This window comes from Talpa europaea, assembly GCF_964194135.1.
Source record: "Talpa europaea genome assembly, chromosome: 8".
NCBI classification, from domain to species: Eukaryota; Metazoa; Chordata; class Mammalia; order Eulipotyphla; family Talpidae; genus Talpa; species Talpa europaea.
Window position 1 is genome coordinate 39,999,637 of NC_140075.1, and position 14,109 is coordinate 40,013,745.

General features: G+C 46.0%; 1 protein-coding gene across 1 annotated transcript in view; it reads left to right on the forward strand.

Annotated features, from left to right (window-relative positions):
• The window catches only part of GLDN (gliomedin), a gene marked incomplete at both ends in the record, with an annotated part of 45,136 nt that overhangs the window by 10,782 nt on the left and 20,245 nt on the right, over positions 1-14,109 (forward strand). Inside the window, one exon of the mRNA XM_084240890.1 lies at positions 8,006-8,057. Within this exon, the coding sequence (XP_084097016.1) occupies positions 8,006-8,057 (52 nt within the window). The remainder of the gene's footprint in view (positions 1-8,005; positions 8,058-14,109) is intronic.

Here is a 14,109-nt window from a genome sequence, read left to right on the forward strand (position 1 = left end):
GAACTTGAAGGCTACTACAAGGACACTAGCCGTTATAGGGAATGTTTGGAGGATTCTGTGCAGAAGAATGACGCGACCTGCCTTTTCACTTACTGATTTGTATCTGCCTGTTTCTATAAATCCTACTTCTTATTGCATTCTGAATTCAGTTGATAAACGGAGTTGTAACTGTAAGCAACCAAACCAGGTCTTTTGCTCACCTCCCAAAAAGGTCTTGTAACAAGAAATTCTGCTACCTAAGGAGTTTTATTCCAGGTGGCCATGAGGGAGCCAGCGCGGTTGACAGTCTATAAACTGGCTGCCCGAATGGTGGGAGTGCTGTGATTATATAAGGGGGGGGTAGGAAAATGAAGGGATAAAGGAGGTGAAGGGAGTGGGGGGCTTCCCATTTCTAGGTCCCAGGAGAATCATGAGTCCCGGCGTTTGGCTTTCTGGGCAGGGAGTTTTTTCCGGGCTGTTGGAGTAACAATCAGCAGGTGTTTGCTTTTGATGGTACTGTCAGCCTCACAGGGGCACCTGAGAATTTTTGTTTGAGATGTAACGATCATTTTTCCAGTTTCCTTGGATGAAGTTGGAGAGAAGTGTATTAGATGTGAGTTAAAGGTTAATCACAAAGGTAGAGAGGGGAGGGATGGGGGAGAAGAACAAGGGGTGATTAGAATTTAATTCTGTTTAGTCCCAATTTTTAGTCTAGGGAAGTTTTTGTATTAAAATGTAGGGAATTGGGGGTCTCCCCAGTGGCGCAGCGGTTGAGTGCTGGGTTGCGAAGCTGCCCGCAGCCTCTGCAGCACCGGTTCGATCCATTGCTGCTCCCCGGCCACCTGAGGAGGGTCCCACATGGCGCGCAGACCTCTCCTGCCGCCCGCTGCTCCCCTCAGCAGTGTACTTCGGTCCTTCTGCCTGCTCTGCTCTCCGCTCTGGCTCTCGTGAATTCTCTCACCCTCTCGCGCTTCTGACTGTACCCAGTGCTTGTATAAATAAATAAATAAAAATCTTTAAAAAGACAAAACATTCCTTAAAAAAAAATAAAATAAAATGGAGGGGATTGGACTTTTATTAAATACCTTTGTTAAAACAGTATGAACTGATGATTTCCCAAAAGGCAGAATCTCCTGGTTTACATGCATATCATAGAACAATATCTTTATATAATACCAACACTGAAAACAAAGTTGATTCTATAAGGACTCCTTCCTTTACTGTCGTAACAACTCCCTCAGCTTTCTCATCCCTCTTCCCCTCACTCCAGGGCCTCAAGGGGCTGGGGAGCTTGTGCAGGGAGCTTGTGCTGACCACTCATAGGAAACAAGTTATTGGTACCCACATGGCAATCCCCCTTTTAAGACCTGTCGTCAAAGCCTGAAGAAGGCCTTGAAACACATCTGGGAGGAGGAAATGCATCTTTGAGGACTTTTGTTGTGCACTTTCAGGTGTCCCCAGTGTTAAATATGTGGCTTTGGGGATGTCTGGGAGGGATTCAGCTGGGTTCTGAGGCGCCATTGATGTGAGATGTCCAGGGCTTGCTCACTTGGGCTGACAAAGGCCTTTCTTTACCTTTGCGTGATCTTCCAGGGGGGATGTAGGAAGGACACCCTGCCCCAAAATTTCACACGCACTGCCACCTCACTCTCACACCCTATACAAGACAAACCCCACCTTCACATAGGTGAGTGGAGATTCCAGATTACCTTTACCACATCCTGGCTCTAATACGAATTCCTGCCTCCCACAGGATGAGTGCAGGGTAGCTGACCCCAGCCTCAGGCCCTCCATGAGCGACGCCTCCGACGTCTGTGGTCTAACCCTCTCATTTCCTACCCTGAGAGTCCTGATTCCTCCAATAAATGCAGCTGGGTCACTTGCTAGCCCCGGCTTTGCAGTCCAAGGGATTTCAGTGGCGGAATGATCATTCCATTCCCTGGAGCTGTTTCTAAAGAATTATTTGCATGCATAGAACAACAGCAATTTGCATAGTTAAGGAGAATCATAAAATGTATTCAAGTGTCTAAGAAAAATGGGATTTAAGTTACAAAATAGGTCAGATCGAGAGGTGACAGAATAAGCAGTGTTCCAGAAGCAGAGCAGGGCCTGTAATTAGGGACCTTCCCAGGAACCCCGACAGGACGCATTGTTTCAGCAGCGTGCAGACCAGAGCAGGCGGGTGATGGGGGCAGATTTGCTCTTTCTTTTTCATGAAGCAGTCCTGGGAGAACAAGGTGAGCGGAAGGTTGCTCAAGAGGACAACCAGCCAACCATCTCGAGGTTAGGGGTTCAGCTAAGCACTGGCAGCCGACAGAATTGAGCTGTACCCGTTCTGATGAGAAAGGCACTTTGCACTATACTTTGCATTTTTGCACAGGAAAGATTTATTGAAATGGATGCATTTTCAACTGGTTAAAAATTGACCTATTTATGTTTCAAAGTAAAATAAAGGAAAAATTTGCATTTCAAGTTTAAATCTGACAATTCCCTTTGCAAAGGTTAAGAGGGATAAAAAAGCAGGTGAGAGGGAAAGTGCTCAGTGCTGGCAGCTCCACTCACTGTCTCTGGCTTCAGCTTTCTCCTCCCTCCTCCCCCGACTCTAGGGCCTCTGAATGTCCCCCCCACTACCGCCCTCCCACACCCCTGGGAGAGGGCAGAATTTGAAAATCATCTGTCTAATCCAACCCTCTCACTTTACAGATGAGTAATTCTGGGATCTGGCCCCCACAAAAGGGCCAGATGGACTTTTCTCAATCAGCCCAGAATAGGCCTCTTGTCACCTTGACATGAGAACTAGAGGTCAGTCAAGGCCCTATGAGCTTCGGGGTGTCTCTTAGCAGTACTTGAAGAATGAAGATTGTTTTGGACTGAGAACAGGGAGGGCCCTGAAGCCTCGGAGATGCATCTATTTTTGCCCAAGTCCTTCAGCCTCCCCCATCTAATCAGTGAGGCAGTGGCTACTATTCTCCCTATTCTGAGGCAGAAGAATGTAGCCTGGGGTCTCAGCCAGTTCTGGGTTTAACAGTATATAGGTTCTCTCTGTCTAAGATTCTCATCTTTACTCTCTTCCTTGTCTGTCATGTGACGTCGCCCCCACCCCTGTTTGTCCCTGATGCCCCAGCTCCTAAAATGCTTCGTAAATATTCCTGATCCCCTCCATTGTTCTTGAGAATGTACAACCCTGTGAATTCTCCATACATATTTCATTAAATTCTTTGTTTTTCCCTAGCTAACCCCTCTGATGTTTTGATTGCTCATCCAGCCCGAGAAGAATCCAGAGGGGTGCAGGATGATTTATTTTTTGCCCCAACATAACGAAAGCCAACCCCACCTCAGTTCACCTAGAGCAGTTCCACTTTCATTAGTTTTCTATCTGAGGGGTTGGCAGTTTATGTGGTTGACTTTTTTCTGCCATCGCTGCCACATATTATCAGCGCTGAAGCCAAGTGCCCATGCTGTGTGACGTGCTCCATCCATTGCTACGTTGATCTTCTCACTGGGAAGGTGACCTGGGTGGGCCCAGTGTTTCTTCTGGGGGGTTGTGATTTCACCTCCTCAGTGACATGTTGACCAGGCTGTACTAAGCCTGAGCTCTCTAGCTCTTTATGTTGCACTAAAGATGACAGTGACTGTTCCCATATAGCATGTCCCCAAGTCAGTGTGGCTGGATTGGGAGGGAGCAACCCCCACAATTGCTACAGACCTTTCCTTGTGCCTCATCTACTCCTTAATACTAGTGGAGTCTTACAGCATAAACCTAGGCTCAGAGTTTCCTGTCCCCTTCTCTTGAGGTGAGCTCTTCTCTGGAAAGCAATGATGTGCTTTTCTCCTTGAACCCTGTCCCTGAAGTGGAAAATTTCTAGGCCTGGACCAGGTTCAGTTCTATGAACAAGGGATACAGACTGAATGGACCACAAGTGCTCCTGCTCTCAAGGTGTTTCCATTGTTTGGGGAGCACAGGCAGGTAATACATAAATGCACACATTTATGTGCACACATAATAATAAGTTATGTGCATACAAAGTAAGAGTGAATAATGATGTGTCACAAAGATAGAAGTCAGGTGAGGTGATCAGGAAGGGTTGCGGGGACTACTTTTGGTTGGGGAGTCAGGGAAAGCCTTCCTGATGAGGTGACATTTAAGCTGAGGCCTTAGTGAAGATGTAGGCATGGCATACAGGTAAGGCAAAGACTAGAGACGATGTCCAGGGTGATTGCAGCAAAGGGAGGTGGGAGAGTTGGCGATGGCTCCCCAGAGGGGGTAGGGCCTCTTCAGGGACAGATCATGCCCACCCACCCCACTCCCAGCCCCCAAAACAGTGAGCTCTAAGGCCTCTTTTAGCTTCAACATTCTCATATCGTTAGGAAGCTACATAGGAAACCTTCAATGCCAGATGTGGCTCTTATTTGACCATCTAGATTTTGTGAATTTGAAATTTGGATTTTCTTATTTTTATCTAAATTCTTAATTATTATCAGGCAAAAAAAGCCTGACTTTGTTATGGCCCTACCTATATACAATCTTGCATAGCCCAAGTTTGTTAAAATAATATTCCCCAGTAAAGACAAATGCAATTTACTGGTAAATATCTAAATCAACATTTAATATATGCATTAAGCCAAAAGACCAGGAAACAAAAAGTCTGCCTCATTTTTTTACAGAAGCCTTGCCCACCCCAGACCACTGACAAGTGTGAAAGAGAAAGACTAATTTTCTCTATTGATGCTTCTGTTGTTTCAAACTACTTCTTCTCCTGCAATCCCCCAGGCAACAAATGAAGCATTGGGAAGTCTTAAATGGTCCTCTCAATGAGCAATTACACGTTTTTTAAGACAATAAATTTTGTCCATAGTGTAGCTGATTACATTCATTTCTGAAAATGACAGAAAACAGTGAATAGAATTTTTTCCTATCTAGTGTGCAGATAATCACCAGAGCCGTAATAGAACGTGCATTCCTCCTGGAAGGGGAAATCTGGAGGTGATCCTGCTCTTCAAGGAGCAAGCTGTGTGACCTTGAGTAAATGACGCACCTGGCTAAGCCTCTGTGTTCTTATCTGTTCCACAGGAACAGTAACACTGCCTCTTAATCCCCAGCGCAGAGAGCTGCTGGGCCAGAGGGAAGGAAGGACACCTAGGGTGTTTCCAAGGAAGGCATCACCAAGGTCTTAAGCAAGGGGAGTGATGTATATGTGCGTGCTTTATTATTCATCCTAAAGTTGTTGACATGGATAATACATTTCACAATCAATCCCTAAAGCAGTCAATACCCATTGACATACTTGACAAAAAGTAACGCAGCCTGAGTTTTCCTCTAGATCTCCCAGCACACCAAATAAACCTAGATGGGAGACAAAACAATTCTTTCCCTCAAATCAAAACATGTTCTTTTTAAAAAGTTCAGTTGAGAGAGTAATTTGTGAAAATAGGGAATACAACAAAAGGGTCTATCATGATTACGATATGAGCAGCTCCCTCCCACACTGACCCTCCACTCCCTCTCACTTGAGGTTTCTTAGGTCTCTCCAGAAATATTCTAGAAAGACCAAGACAGAATCTTGAAAGAGGGAAGCATCTGGGGCATTTGTGCACGTGCTACATGTTTACATAAATGAAGCCCATCATTCATGCTGCGCTATACTTTGTGTGTTTTCTTTTATCTTGGAGATCTTGCATTATTCAACCTTATGGGCTTACATTCATTCTTTACCCCATATTTCATTGTATGCATTGGTTCCACTTCATCAACCAGGCCTCACTTATAAGTATTTAGGTTTCAAATAGTGTTTATCTTGCCCACATTTCTGCAACAGCCGTCTTTGAATTTACATCGGCTCTCACATTTCCAAGTGTATCTGTAGACTAAATCCCAAAGTATCATTGATGACTCAAAAGGTAAATCCACTCATGTTTTCGTAGATATTACCAAAATGTCCTCCAAAGAGACAATGTCCATTCCACTTCCATCAACAACTCCTAAGGGCGCGGCTGACCCGACACCCTCTTCATTGATGCACTGTTCGTCTTTTTGCTTATAATCCTAAGAGGTGAAAAGTCACATTTCATTGTTTGAACTTAACTGTAACTTAACTTTCTTCAAACTGTAAGTGAAGGTGAGGTTCTCTTTTCTTTTCCTGTCTGTGTTCTCTTGGTTTCTAATTTCTTGTTGACTTGTGACAGCTCTTTACATACTACCTTTTGCAATTATTTTTCTGAGCTTGTCTCTTTTGTTAGTGATGCTCTTATGCAGAAATTTTTAATTATTAATCCAATTTGTCACACCCTTTCTATATATTTTATGGAGATTGTTTCTTAGAAAAAGACTTACCTACATGAATACCATGGTATAACTTAACTTATTTAGTACAAAGAGTAAAGGATGAACCCATTTTTTTTTACTTTCTTTTTTTTTTTTAAGATTGAATTATTTATTTATACAAGAACTGGGGTACAGGCCAGAGGTATGAGGGAGTGAGAGGATCCACCAGAGACAGAATGGGGAGCAGAACAGGCAGACTGACTGAAATACACTGCTGAGGGGAGCAACAGGTGAGAAAGGAGAGGTCTGCTGCACCATGTAGGTCACCTCCCTCGTCGGGGATTGAACTCCTACTGCAGTGGCTGCTGATAGCTTCAAAGTGCTGGCACTTAACCACTTGTGCCACCAGGGAGGCCCTTTTTTTGACTTTTTATAGATGTCCATTTAGCAGTCTCAATTCCAATTTTAACCAATAGGTTTTCCCCCACCGTTCTAAAATGCCATGTTGCTGGGGTCTAAAATTGTTCTGTTAGTATACTGAAAATTCTTGGATGGTAAATTAATTAATTAGCTAAGTCATTCCTGGTACATTCAAGGAATCATTGAAACAGTAGCTTAAAATGTGTGCTTATGATGCCAGGCCCTGTTCCAAGCATGTTGCATGTATTTGCTCATTTAAACCACATAATCATGCTGGAAGGTAGGTGCTGGTCATTCCTTTTACCAGTGGGACACTGGAGCAGAGTGGTTGTCACCTTCCCAAGGTCACACTGCATGGGAGTGGCAAGGTCATGATTCAAACACAGTTTGACTTCGCAATCCATGCTCTGCCCACACCGTGCTGTCTCCACGAAACGGAAAACGCTTGGGTATGTGCTTCTACATGCCAGACACTGTGCTTAGAACTTCAGATCATCTTAAATTCATAATTTACTTAATCTTCACAAGAATCCAAAGAAGTAAGCACCGGTGCGGTCTCCATTCTACAGGTGAATGAAAGGAGGCAAAGACTAGCTGCAGGACAGAGAGGGAGTGGGGAATAGGGTGGAATGAGGCCAGACAAGGTCAACCTTTGCTCTGTCTTTACAGCAGCCAGGAATCACAAAAGTGTTTGAATCGGGGCTGATCTATCAGATCTGGCTTTTATGGAGAAAGGATGGGGAAGGGCATAGAGCGGGTGTATGGGAACCAGGCAGCAGAGGGATAACTTGGTGCGGTGACCGCAGATCGCTATCCATGGTGAGTAGGTGCCCAGGTGCATTAGACCATCTGGGCCACTTTCCACAGGCCAGGCTGTGGCTGGCTTAGCCCTCCAGAGTGGTGCTTGTAGTGTCTACATTTTTCAGGGAAAACTAAAGTATCAGGAAACCAAAGGCAACTGCCATCTCTGTGCTCACCCAACTGGTAAGTGTTCACTCCTAAACATTATACCTCAGACCCTTGATATTCAGGCCTGTTCAGATGTCGGTGCCAACTCACTACAGCCTGGAAAATTGGATCTGGCGATTCCTTCACCATTCTCTGTCTTCTCAGATAGAAACCAAAGAGGTTCTGCTGAGACGTTGATAGATGAGCTACTGGTACCCCGTATCTTTAGATCTTTTGAGGATGTCTCTCAGTTTTAGGCTAGTTTCACCTCGGACTTCTGCATATTCTCCTGAAGTTACTTTGAGAATTTTTATAATTGCTTTCTGTTTGTCTGAAGTGGGCTGTTTCCGGGCCCGCTGCCACTGTGCTGCTCTTAACCGCCCTCTCTCCCCACAGATCCGGGTGATGGTGGACCTGTGTAACAGCACCAAGGGCATCTGCCTGACAGGTAGGCCTCCCCGCGCCGAGCGAGAGCCGCTAACGTGGCCAACACGTGTACTAGCCAAAGGCCAGGGGCAGGAGGAACCACCAGGGACACTTTAGATTATAAAAATACATGTAGCTTTAGTCTTACCAGATGTTTTTAATGGGCTGAAAATTAACTGTAATGCAATTATGAAAAATAATATTTTTGGTATTGCCATAGAAATATAGCCATGGAAAATAACTAGTTCTTGGGTAATTAAAAACATACATGTGATATCTTGAACCAGAGCCATAAATGGTTTCCTTCTCCCCATTAGTTTTTTTGTTTTTTTAAAGATTTATTTATGCACATAAGAGCTGGGGTACAGGCCAGAGATGCGGGGGTGGTGAGAGGATTCACCAGAGACAGAGTGCGGAACAGAACAGGCGGAATGACTGAAATACACTGCTGAGGGGAGCAGCGGGCGAGACAGGAGAGGTCTGCTGCACCATGTGAGTAGCTCCCTGGCAGGCCGGGGATCGAACTCATGCTGCAGAGGCTGCAGATTGCCCCATAATGCAGTGTTTAACCCCTTGCGCCACCAGGGAAGCCCCTCCCCATTAGTTTTCAAAAGTGGGGGAGAAAGCAAGGAAAACAGCCATGCTGAGTGGTCGCTCTCTTGCCAGAAAAGAGTGTGCCCTTACAGAAGTACCACGAAGATCCCAACTGCATGGCTCCATTTACACACAGATTTTCTTGTAAACAGATGGTGTAAACTTATAGTGTCGATAAATACCATACAGTGTTGAAAATGTATTTACTCTTCCTTAGGGTTTTCTTAATAACATCTCCTCCCCTCTAGCTTACTTTATTGTAAGAATAGCACATATGGTGCACATAACATGCAAAAATGTGTTAACAGGCTGTTTATGTAATTGGTTAAGACTTCTGGTCAACAGCAGGCTATTAGTAGATAAATTTGGGGGAGTCAGGAGTTATACTAGGATTTTTGACTACACATACAGCGTGTGGTTGGGGGGAGGTCAGCGCTCCTAATTATTTCTCTACATTATACATATAGCATGAATGGCAACCTCTAGAACCAAATTGCTTATCAGTGAAGAAAGCACTTTTCTCGGCAAGTGCTGTCTGTGGTGCTTGAGGCGGGCTGGGTGGGACTCGAGGTGGGTCACCTGCTGCCCCCTCCCACTCAATGGGTCAAGGACAATTAAAGAAGAAAGGATCAACAGGGAAGGAGGGACAAGGAGGCTTGGGACAAAAAATGGCTGCTGGATGGGCCAGAAGAGAGAGAAAGGGGTTTTGATTTGATTGTCTACACCTGAGTCTGACAGTAAAGCCTCCTCTCACCTGAGGAGAGGGGGCGCCCATCCCCTGCCTTTAGAAACTGGGGCTGCGGAAAAGCACAGACCCCAGAGCAGTCACTGAATTCATTGCCCAATGCCCCACACCCTCCACTCCAGCTTCAAGCCAAACCCAAGGGTGACAGAGCCTGATTTTAGAAACTCCTTCCCTGCCTCTCCAAAGGAGGTATTTCATTCTGAGGAAAGGGAAGATGTTTTTGTATTAAAAGTCTACCATGCATGGGCCTCCCCCGTGGCGCAGCGGTTGAGCGCTGGGTTGCGAAGCTGCCCGCAGCCTCTGCAGCGCCGGTTCCATCCCCGGCTGCTCCCTGGCCACCTGAGGAGGGTCCCACATGGGCGCAGACCTCTCCTGCCGCCCGCTGCTCCCCTCAGCAGTGTACTTCGGTCCTTCTGCCTGCTCTGCTCCCCGCTCTGGCTCTGGTGAATTCTCTCACCCTCTCGCACTTCTGACTGTACCCAGTGCTTGTATGTATAAATAAATCTTTAAAAAATAAAATAAAATAAAATAAAAGTCTACCATGCATAAATACGTGACTCTTCGTGGACTTCAGCGATGACCACAAGACTTTGAAGCTGTCTAAAGCTTTTACTGGGCCACCTCCACCTGTGGCCCCAGGTTCCGGGGAAATCCGTTCATGCTTCATGGAGCTGTGTGTGTAGAAGATGAAAACCCTGCAGGGTGTGTGTGTGTGTGTGTGTTTGTGTGCATGTGTGTGTGTGCATGTGTGTGTAGTTGTAGAAACCTCGCTCTTTTCTGCAGTATTCTCTCCAGTACCTCTTATCTGCTCTGCATTAGGAGTCCTGGTGAATTTGTTGAATGTCAAACCTGTGGTTTAATCTAGAGATTAATTGGGGGTGCTGGGCTGGTAAGGGAGCTTCCCTAAGGCACCCCAAGTCCAAGTCTTACTCTTGATTGCGTAGCTTGGCCTCAGAGAGAAAAGCTGTAATCCTGTGGCTTTATGGAAATGATAATTGAATTACTCGAGTCACATTTCAGCCTTCACAGAAAATTAAACATCTTTAGAGCAGCTTGGTCCTTTATTCTGAAACTCTTGGGGCTTAAGCACCTTTCTTCCATCTCTGGAAGTCCCTTTTCAGAGTTCCCACATGTGACAGTAATGAGCACTACAGAAATGCTCAGATGGATGGAGTTAGGCACAAAAGCTCTGTGGAGAGGCATAGGAAAAGCCCTTCCTTTTTTATTTTTATAGTGATAGAATGAGAGCCAGGCTTTCTGTGAATGCAGGGGATGGAGCTATTGAGACCACTTAGGGGAGATAGATGGAGGGGGGGGGTCACATCCACACTGATGGGGGATTACATCCTTGCTAGAAATGGGTTGAGGAGGTAATTCTTTGCTACTTCAAAATGATTTTCAGAAACCAGCACCTTTTCCTTTCTTGTCAGCTTGAAATTGGGCCTCCCTTTTACACAGAAAGCTCATTAAAACTTAGGTGTGAAAATGTTCAAGTTGCAAAGTGAAGAGGTACCAGGGGATAGACCATGCTGCCTGAATGAGGGTTCAGGGGATGAAGGACCCAGGACTGAATTTAGGCAACATCTGGGGAGAGACAGAGAGCCTTGATCCAGAAACCCGAGCAGGAGCTAGCAGGGTGGGCCGCAGGCCAAACCCTTGGCTTGAGTCTGAGAAAGATCTAGTTCCACACTGGATCCATCTTTGAAAAAGCAGGCATTTGTGTCTGGAGGCTGTTCCAGCTGTGACCGTGAAAGTCCACTATTATTCTTTTACTGGATCCAGCTGTGGTTGCTATGGACAAAGAAAGATGCCATGAACAGTGAGGCCAGTTTACCAGTAACATAGATGGGACTTTTGCTGTGCAGCTTTTCAAAGAACATAAGCTTTTCTGACTGCATCTTACCCCTGAGCCCAGATTTTGTGGGACCCCAGCAGATTTTATGGAAAAGCAGGTGTCTTTGAGAAGGCTTTCCAAAACAGACCTTCCTTAGTAGAAATTCAGGGCCTCAGAACCTTGCCATTCACCCAGCAATCAAACAAATCCAAGAATTCAAATGGCAAATGTGCTATATAGACAAAAATTCCCAGTATTGTTCCCCATCTAAGTTAATACATATTCAAAGCTCTCTAATTTTCCTGACCCAGACCTTGCAAAACCCAGGCATTCTAAAAATCCAAAAGAGCTGCAGTCACACATCTAGCCAATTCTAATTGACTCTGGCTAGGAGTGTGGGGTGGAGGTAGAGCCAGCAAACCCTTGCAGGGCTTGGCAGGACCCTACAGTCAAAGTCTCCCTGCCTGCAGTCTTGAACTGCTCCTGCTGTGGTGGGGCTTCTTACATTGCTGTTTACTGTCATACTCCTGAAACATGGGGCACATAGAGCAGAGACCCGCCCTGGCAGAGGGGGCACCCAGGGCACATGCTCAGCCCCAGCCTTCCTGCACATGAGCACATGCCCAGGGGTGGAAGGCAGCAGCAGTCAGTGATAGGTGAGGGGTAGGGAGGACACACTAAGGGTCAGGGGAACAGGTGGAATGCTGTCCTGGGAGGCCGGGCTGCATTTGAACCAAGGCTCCATCCTCCCTGCAGACTTTATTTACAAGACATACATGCAGACAAAATTTTTAATAATTTTATCTTTGCATTCCCAAGTGCAAAACCCTCTTCTGAGTGTGGGCCCCACTGGCGGCAACCAGTCCTGCATGCACTACAATAGGGACATGACCCTGTCCACACATACTCCGAGAGGGTCTGTAATGCTCAAGGAGAGAAATGTGAAGCGATGAGAAAACATCCTGAAAAACAGTTTGCTAAACACCCAGTTGTCAGCATAACTTATAATGCCTTATAATACCACTTTTTGGGGACAGCATAAGGAGCCCTGGGGCAGTGCAGTTGGCATCCTGAGAAGACATTGGAAAGGGGAGCTTGAGTCTGGTGCCTTGGACCACTCAGCCATCCCGACACCCTCGAGAAGGCCCTGGGACAGAGGAGCACAGTCACACCCTCTGAGCACGTTGGATTGGTTTGTCATCCCTCTGGTGCGCTCTCTACTGCATTAACTTTGGGACACAGGCACTGTTGGATCCCCTCCTCTGCCTTTCCTTGTGCCTCTTCTATCACCTGCCCCCTCCAGATGGTGTGTTTCTACTCATCTCACCCCAAATTTTGACCCAGACATTTTACTCTGGCCTCAAGAGTAATAGCTCAATGTTTTTTAGGATCAGAGATCCTTTTAGGGTCTGCTAATAGTGACAGATTCTTTCCCCAGAAAATATTCACGTCACATGGAGGTTGGGGACCCAAGACCATCTGCATCCCAGTCACCACTGGTGCTTGGTTAAAAAAAATATATACAGGGCCTCTCTGGTGGCGCAGGCTATTGAGCGCACTACTGGGAAGCTGTCTGCAGCCTCTGCAGCGCTGGTTCAATCCCCGCTGGCCACGGAGATACCCACATGACTTGGCAGACCTCTCCTGTCTCACCCGCTGCTCCCTTCAGCAGTGTATTTCAGTCAGTCTGACTGTTCTGTTCTCTGTCTCTGGTGAATCATCTCACCCTCCCACGCAACTGGCCTGTACCCCGGTTCTTGTATAAAAATAAATAAATCTTTAAAAAAAATACAGGTTCCTGGGTCTCTCAATCCAAACTGAATTAGAATCCCAAGATGGGGTCCAGTTACTCTGCATTTTAACAAGCATTCCCAGTGATTCAATGCACTCAAATGACTGAAAACTACAGCCCTAGGGGTCAGCAGAGTTTTGTCCAGAAACTCTATAAACACTTGGCCACAGCTAAAGTGTCCTAAATACATATCTCTAGCCAGGACCTCTCTTCAATAGTCCCCCGACTTGGAAATTTGGAAATAGTTATAGGGCTGTCCTGGAAACTTGTGGAACGTACGACATGCAATTGGTTCTTACTTGTACACCTTTTTTCCCCCCTACCAATGTGCACACTGAATTTGGCACCATCTGTAGTCAAGAATGATGGTTGATTTCTTTGGACCTCCGTCAGCTGTCCACATCACCCCCTTATGAGAGGGAGAGAGCAGGAGCATGAACAGGAACATGCCATCTGGTGATAAAATAATGTAACCGCAGGCTACACTGACCTTAGGAGATGTGTTGTCATTCTCAGTAGATCATTTCTGCCCAATGTAGGATTCTCTGTGTTAAGAGCATACATACAAACACAGGTTCTTCCAGAAACCCTATTGTCTGTAAAATAGCCTTTTTCCATCAACATCCTAAGTTCTCAGCTACCTGAGAGGCCTCCTCCCCAGTCACAGTGAAGCCCATGGATACATGGAGACCTGCTCCTCCTTCTGAAAAACACCCTTGAATTTCTAGCATTCTCTACAACTCTACAGTCACCAGCCACATTTTCCAATAGCCTTGTCTCTAAAGTTAACTGCAAAGACTCTGGGTATTTTCTCCCCACCCCTGCTTCTATCCATCTCGTTCCATAGTGCTATTCAACTTCCATTTACAGAAAGGATTTCCAGCTCACACTGATGTCACAGCTTATCCCCCTGCTCAAAAATCTACTCTTCTCTCCGCCAACCCCGCCCCCCGCCCCCGCACTGCCTTGCAGATACTGTCGATAGCTCTGTGTTTGGCTTCCAAGTACTTCTGTCCCGCATTCACCCCACCAAGTATTCTCTCAGCCTCATCGCCACACATACTAGCTTTGCCAGTCTTCTTTCTCTCACGATGCAAGTTCCCAGCTCT